We start from the raw sequence: 7,380 nt of genomic DNA, 5'->3' as shown, positions 1-7,380 counted from the left end.
AGCCAGCTCTTTTTAGGTCCACGTTGTTGGTTTGCTCTGGGGTGTATGGGACAGGGTGCCTCCGTCGACCATGCAGCCCTGGGAGCCGAAGTCAAGCCGCAGGTGAATGGGGGGGCACCGAGGTGAGCGCTTCGGGGTCCCGGGCCTCAGCCAGGAGCTGGAGCAGCTCCCCCCGCCCCACCCCAGCTGCAGCGTGCCCTGCCTGAGTCATGGACTGTTTGCCTCCTGTCTGGGCTGACCGCTCCAGCCCAGCTGCCCCTGGGGACACCATCCCCCTCACCCCCCGTCGTCGGAAAAACACATGAGAGTGATTAAGACCAAATGTCTTTCCACGGTGTGGGGGAGGGGGCTCCAGGGAGGATTCCCAGGGCGAGCAGATAAGGATCTGCTGAGCCCGTTTCCTCCTGGGACAGACTCGGTGAGGCTGGGGGTGCCTGAGGTCACAGCAGTGGTGAGCCAGGACTGGGACCCACATGCTCGGTGTGGGTCAGGGCCCAGAGGCAGAGGCCCCGTTCCTTGGAAGGGTTGCTGCCGTGGACAGCATGAGCCCTGGCAAGCTGTTACGGAGTGTGGGTCCCCAGGGCCTCCTCGGGCCACGGAGCTGTTGCAAACACAGGAAGGAAGTCTGATGCCCCTGCACCCCCCGACGGCGCAGTGATCCTGGGACTCTTGCAAGCCCCGGTGACTCGCTTTCCTGAGTGACCTCAGCCCCCCCTGCCTCTGCGTGAGCCACCGTGGGGCCTGCCTGGAGCCGTCTTCCTGCCAGGACAGCGTGGCCAGGGCCTCGGGCCCCAGGCCAGACCCACGCAGGGCCCTGGGCTTCTCAGGCCCCGTGGAGCGTGTTACTGAAAGGGGTTTGGTGTGTGAGTGAGGACGGGAAGCCGGAGAGCAGCTCTGCCTTCCATCCCTTCCAGGCAGGGACCGGCCCGGGGACAGATGCTTGCGGATGGCTTTAGCCTCTGCTGTGTTTTCTTGTTCTCCGTCCCCAGGGTGTGACTTTCAGTGATCCCCTCCCACCGAGCCACAAGTAGACACATGGCCCTCATCCCACTACACAACTCAAGAACCACCATGCACATTACAGGCTGTGTCCCCTGCAGGTGTCCGCGGGGTGGGGGCCTGGGCCTCTGACCCTCCGTGTCCCCCATTTGGAGAAGGGGGATTCCACCTTCCAGGAATAGCACTGGGGAGCAGGCTCTAAAAGACATGGCCACTTCCCAGAGGAGGGGCTGGGCCTGGCAGGGTCATGGCTAGCCTGGCTGGAGCCCAGGACCCTCTTGGAGCACCTCCTGCCCATCTGCTGCCCACTGTGTTCATCGGTCTGGCTCCATGGACGTAGGTTTGGCAGGCAGGACGGGGCTGTGGTGGGCAGGGGCTAGGTCGCACCTGGGCCTGGCAGGGGGACAGGAACCAGCTGCAACCAGCCCAGCCATCTCTGAACACGGAGCCCACGTCGGGAAGGGACAAGTGGGGGCCAGGAAGGGGGTGGCCGTCCGCGCCTACCTTCACCCCCATCACCCCTGGGGGTCACCAGCTCCACTGGTCCTCCTCCCCTTTGGTGCAGGTGAGTTAACGGGGTGCTGGAGCGCTCAGTGCCATCCCCATGGGGGCAGTCCCTGCTGGAGGCAAGGGCCTTGGTGCCCGAGGTGGGGTGAGACCCAGTCACCACGAAACCACAGGTCTCAGGCCCTGGAGTGGGGACGTGGGGGGTGCAGAAGGAGCGTGGCTGGGACCAGCACCCCCCGCCCCTCATCTGCAGCCCGCCGAGGACAGCGGACTCCTCCTCGAGGAGCACGTGAGGAGGATGGAGGGCAGGAGATTGGGTCTGAAATTCTCCCAATGCAAGAGGAAACCAAGCTGCACGTTGAAACTGTAGGTGCTCATTTATGTATAATAATAATAAAGGTTATGCAAACCGTTGAAATAAAAAAATACCTTTTCTTAGGGGAGGGGGCCCCAGCCCGCCACCAGCAGGCCAGGTTAGCACCTTCGGGGTGCAGCCCGCGGTCGGGCGTGAGGTCTGTGTGTCCGGGGGTGGGGGGTCAGCAGACCCATGCAGCCTGGCCCGGCTGCGGTGGCTCAGCGGCGGGCGATGCGCTGATGGCCGCGGGAGGGGGCTCTGTGGCCCAGAGGGGGGCAGGAGCGGCAGCATTGGGTGTGGACGGCAGGCAACTGGCATCGGCCCAGCAGACGCAGGGTCTCACAGAAGCCGAAGGGCAGGCGGTCCCGCTCACAGCCTGCGGCAGGGCGGCAGGGGGTGGGGGGCCCTCAGGATGGAGCCCGCACCTGCACCCCCCTGCACCTGCACCCCCCTGTACCTGCACCCCACAGGGGGCTGCCTGCCACCCCAGGGCCTCAGGTCCCCAGCTGTTGCTAGCCTTGTCCCACCTGCCCACGCAGGTCTCTGGGGAACCAGCCTGGCTGCACTCTGCTTTCCAGAGGAAAGGCGTGCAGACCCCCACCCTTGACCACCTCAAGTGCTCACGAGAAACCAAAGAGCCTGCCACCCCTCCCATGCCTGCTGACCCTCGGTGCACCCGACAGGTCCTGGTGTCAACGGAGGCCCCCTGTGCCTCCTGCCCGCCTGCAGTGGAATCGGCCCCCTGACCCTGACACCTGTCCTGCCAGGTTTCCCTGACCCCCTGCAGCCACCTGGGTTGGACTCGGCCTCAGTTTCCGGGTCACAGAGTCCCATCGGGCCAGGCCCCGAGGCCCAGGGATAGCAGGTGGGACCCGGGCCCTGCGGCCTCAGTACAACCCAGGCCTCCTGAGGAGGGACGGAGGAAGGCTGCAGGTGACGCGCATCCAAGGCTGAGGCTTGGCTGGCCCTCCCGCCTTGTGCTTATCGGAGCTATTTGGGGAAGCGGTTCGCTTCCCGCCGCCTGGCCGTGCTCCCACTGCCGCGGCCAGCCCCCAGCTGCCCAGCAGACGTCCCGGGGCAGGAGGACGGAAGGGCGGTGGACGGCCGCGGGCCTGGGACATCCCCCTGGGCCCAGCAGAGGGGAGGAGGCCACAGCTCTGAGCTGCACATCGGCGGGCCTGCATCCTGTCTGCATGGTGTGACCTCATGCAAGCTTCTTAACCCTGGGCCAGCGGGGGCGGGGGCGGGGGGGCCCAGTTCCCTCCTCTGTCCATACCCCCCACCTCCGCAAGTGGATGTGGGTCATGCTAGGTCAGCTGCTCACCGTGGTGACCGCACACCCTGGAGTTTCCAGGCTTTCTAAATGTCTTGCCACGCAGCCCCACAAACCATCAAAACATCCTGGGGCTCCAGGATCTTGGCATCCAAGTCACCTCCCCGCACCGGCCTCCACCCCGAACGCCTGACTGGGGACGGCTGGTGGTTCAGCCACCTAACCCCCCCACCCAGGCCCCTGCCTGCGGTCCACCCGACCCCCCAGAGACCTGGCCTCAGTTCCCAGCAGACACCACAGCCGCCCGAGCCCCCATGGCCCTGAGCCCAGCGTGAGGGGCAGTGAGGAGCCGTGGCCGGCCTCCACGTGGAAGCAGGTGCTATGGAGGCTGCGGCCGGGAGATCTGACGGGCGGGGCCCTGGGGCCGTGGGATTGCAGGAGGCCCGGGCAGCACGGTGTGGCAGCCGCTACTCTGGGCCTGGACTGGGGCTGCCCAGAACCAGCCACTGTCGAGAAGGCAGGTGAGGGGGGGGTCCCCGAGGCGCTGACGGCCAGTCCAAGGAGCGCAGGCTGTCCTCGGGGCAGGGGGCAGCGGCTGAGAGGCAGAGAAGCTGCTGGGGCCTCCCTACTGACACAGGGGGCCCTGGGCTCTCTTCCTGACCTCACAGCGGCTGACCGCGTCGACGCAGTGACCACCTTCCCCCCCAGCACCTCGCCCCTGCTCTCCCCACCCCTCCCCAGGCTCCGGAAGGGGAGGCCCAGAGAGGGAAACGGCCAAGGCCACCCAGCTGGGAGGGGGTCCAGGTGTGACTGCAGGGCCAGCTTCCCCTGCTCAGCACGGCCGGGGAGGCCTGGGTCCACGGCCACCTCTGGCTCGGGTGCTTCCTCCAGGAGGACACAGCTGGCCGGAAGCAGCCAGCCGGACCCTGGCACGGAGGCCGTTTCCTGTGGCTGCAGTGCACGCTCCGCGCACCCCTCCTCCAGCCGGCATGGGGGCCGGGGGCTCACCCCGGCGTGGCCTCGCTCGGCGGGTCATGGAGACCCAGCGGGAAGAGGAGCTTGCTCGAGGTCACACAGCAACCTGGGGGCACATCCACTGCCTCCCCCCTTCCCGCGCCACAGAGGGGTGCCCCCGGGCCGCCGTGGGGCTGGGCCTCACAGTCCTCGGTGGCCGACAGTTCGAGGATCCCGTGGCCCGCCGCCCTCCCTGCCCCGACCGCCCGCACGGCGGCATGCACTCACGTGGCGCCTCGGTGAGCTCGCAGTCCTGGGTGCCGCACGGCCGGGAGCTCTCGGGCCAGGCCTCGTGGCTGCACTGCTCGCTGGCTCCCTCGGGCAACCCCGTCTGGGTGTTGACGCACCGGACCAGGCGCCGCTGCACGCCCCCGCCGCAGGGGGCTGAGCACTGAGCGGAGGGCGGGGGGAGGGGAGGGTCCAAGGAGCTGCACCTGCCCAGAGGCCCGGGTGCGCCCGCAAGGGTGGGGAAGCCGCCAGCCCCGGACGTGGGCCGGGGGCCGCCAAGGGGAGGTGGCAGCACGTTCCTCCTCCAGGATCCTCCATCCCGAGTCAGGCTTTATCATTGATCAGGATGGGATGTTGTAAAAAGCCGAAAAATGGGGTAATCTCTGGCACCAGTGCCAGGCCGTGGGCGAAGTGTCTGCTGCCCTGCTCCGTGTACCCCGCACACCCACTTCCCCGGGTGAGAACACAGCGCCCAGAGCCGCTCAGCAGCCGGGGCGCAACCGCGGAGCTCCAGCAGGCCCAGCAGGAGGGCGTCCTGCGCCTCGCTCGCCACACCAGCCTCTGCTCCGCTCCCTAAACTCTCAGTCCTTCCTTCCCGCCCCAGGACTTCCCACTTGCTGCCCCCTGGCACTTCTACTTCCAACCAGAGTCCCGCAGGCCTCACCCCTGCACCACCACCACGCCTTTCCTGAGACTCTCCTTCCAACCGCTGAGTCCCGCAAGCCTCACCCCTGCACCATAACGCCTTCCTTGACCCTCTACTTCCAACCAGACTCCCGCAGGCCTCACCCTGCACCATCAGAACGCCTTCCCTGAGCCTCTGCTTCCAACCAGAGTCCCGCAGGCCTCACCCCTGCACCACCACCACTCCTCCCTGAGCCTCTGCTTCAAACCACTGAGTCCTACAGGCCTCACCCCTACACCACCACCATGCCTTTCTTGAGCCTCTGCTTCCAACCGCTGAGTCCAGCAGGCCTCACCCCTGCACCATAACGCCTTCCCTGAACCTCTGCTTCCAACCAGAGTCCCGCAGGCCTCACCCCTGCACCATCAGAACGCCTTCCCTTACCCTCTGCTTCCAACCGCTGAGTCCCGCAGGCCTCACCCCTGCACCATCAGAACGCCTTCCCTGAGCCTCTGCTTCCAACCACTGAGACCCACAGGCCTCACCCCTGCACCATCAGAACGCCTTCCCTGAGCCTATGCTTCCAACCGCTGAGTCCCGCAGGCCTCACCCCTGCACCATCAGAACACCTTTCCTGAGCCTCTGCTTCCAACCGCTGAGTCCCACTGGCCTCACCCCTGCACCATGAGAACGCCTTCCCTGAGCCTCTGCTTCCAACCGCTGACTCCCGCAGGCTTCATCCCTGCACCATCAGAACGCCTTCCCTGAGCCTCTGCTTCCAACTGCTGAGTCCTGCAGGACTCACCCCTGCACCACCACCACCTCGCCTCCCTGAGCCTCTGTTTCCAACCACTGAGTCCTGCAGGCCTCATCCCTGCACCATCAGAACGCCTTCCCTGAGCCTCTGCTTCCAACCAGAGTCCCACAGGCCTCACCCCTGCACCACCACCACGCCTCCATGAGCCTCTGCTTCCAACCACTGAGTCCCGCAGGCCTCACCCCTGCACCATCAGAACGACTTCCCTGAGCCTCTGCTTCCAACCGCTGAGTCCCGCTGACCTCACCCCTGCACCACCACCACCTCGCCTTCCCTGAGCCTCTGCTTCCAACCAGAGTCCCACAGGCCTCACCCCTGCACCACCACCACCTCGCCTTCCCTGAGCCTCTGCTTCCAACCAGAGTTCCGCAGGTCTCACTCCTGCACCACCACCACCACGCCTTTCCTGAGACTCTGCTTCCAACCGCTGAGTCCCACCGGCCTCACCGCTGCACCATCAGAACACCTTCCCTGAGCCTCTGCTTCAAACCAGAGTCCCGCAGGCCTCACCCTGCACCATCAGAACGCCTTCCCTGAGCCTCTGCTCCCAACCAGAGTCCCGCAGGCCTCACCCCTGCACGACCACCACCTCACCTTCCCTGAGCCTCTGCTTCCAACCAGAGTCCCGCAGGCCTCACCGCTGCACCACCACAACCTCACCTTTCCTGAGCCTCTGCTTCCAACCAGAGTCCCGCAGGTCTCACCCCTGCACCACCACCACGCCTTCCCTGAGCCTCTGCTTCCATCCAGAGTCCCGCAGGCCTCACCCCTGCACCATCAGAACACCTTCCCTAAGCCTCTGCTTCCAACCACTGAGTCCCACTGGCCTCATCCCTGCACCATCAGAACGCCTTCCCTGAGCCTCTGCTTCCAACCGCTGAGTCCCACTGGCCTCACCCCTGCACCATCAGAACGCCTTCCCTGAGCCTCTGCTTCCAACCGCTGACTCCCACAGGCCTCATCCCTGCACCATCAGAACGCCTTCCCTGAGCCTCTGCTTCCAACTGCTGAGTCCCGCAGGACTCACCCCTGCACCACCACCACCTCGCCTCCATGAGCCTCTGTTTCCAACCACTGAGTCCTGAAGGCCTCACCCCTGCACCATCAGAACGCCTTCCCTGAGCCTCTGCTTCCAACCGCTGACTCCCGCAGGCCTCACCCCTGCACCACCACCACGCCTTCCCTGAGCCTCTGCTTCCAACCGCTGAGTCCCACTGGCCTCACCCCTGCCCCATCAGAACGCCTTTCCTGAGCCCCTGCTTCCAACGACTGAGTCCTGCAGGCCTCATCCCTGCACCACCACCACACCTTCCCTGAGCTTCTGCTTCCAACCAGAGTCCCGCAGGAATCACCTGCACCATCAGAACGCCTTCCCTGAGCCTCTGCTTCCAACCAGAGTCCCGCAGGCCTCACCCCTGCACCACCACCACGCCTCCCTGAGTCTCTACTTCCAACCACTGAGTCCCACAGGCCTCACCCCTGCACCATCAGAACGCCTTTCCTGAGCCTCTGCTTCCAACCACTGAGTCCTACAGGCCTCACCCCTGCACCACCACCACCTC

General features: G+C 65.8%; 1 protein-coding gene across 1 annotated transcript in view; it reads right to left on the bottom strand.

Annotated features, from left to right (window-relative positions):
- Window positions 1-1,872: 1,872 nt before the first annotated feature.
- Window positions 1,873-7,380, bottom strand: part of ADAMTS7 (ADAM metallopeptidase with thrombospondin type 1 motif 7) — a 46,076-nt gene continuing 40,568 nt past the window's right edge. Inside the window, exons 23-24 of the mRNA XM_021680463.2 lie at window positions 4,377-4,539; window positions 1,873-2,237 (exon numbers count right to left, since the gene is read on the bottom strand). Coding sequence (XP_021536138.2) covers window positions 2,080-2,237; window positions 4,377-4,539 — 321 coding nt within the window. The 3' untranslated portion in view covers window positions 1,873-2,079. The remainder of the gene's footprint in view (window positions 2,238-4,376; window positions 4,540-7,380) is intronic.

The sequence above is a fragment of the Neomonachus schauinslandi genome, chromosome 9, assembly GCF_002201575.2.
Source record: "Neomonachus schauinslandi chromosome 9, ASM220157v2, whole genome shotgun sequence".
In the NCBI taxonomy this organism is placed as follows: Eukaryota; Metazoa; Chordata; class Mammalia; order Carnivora; family Phocidae; genus Neomonachus; species Neomonachus schauinslandi.
This window is presented reverse-complemented; position numbering and strand designations above follow the sequence as displayed.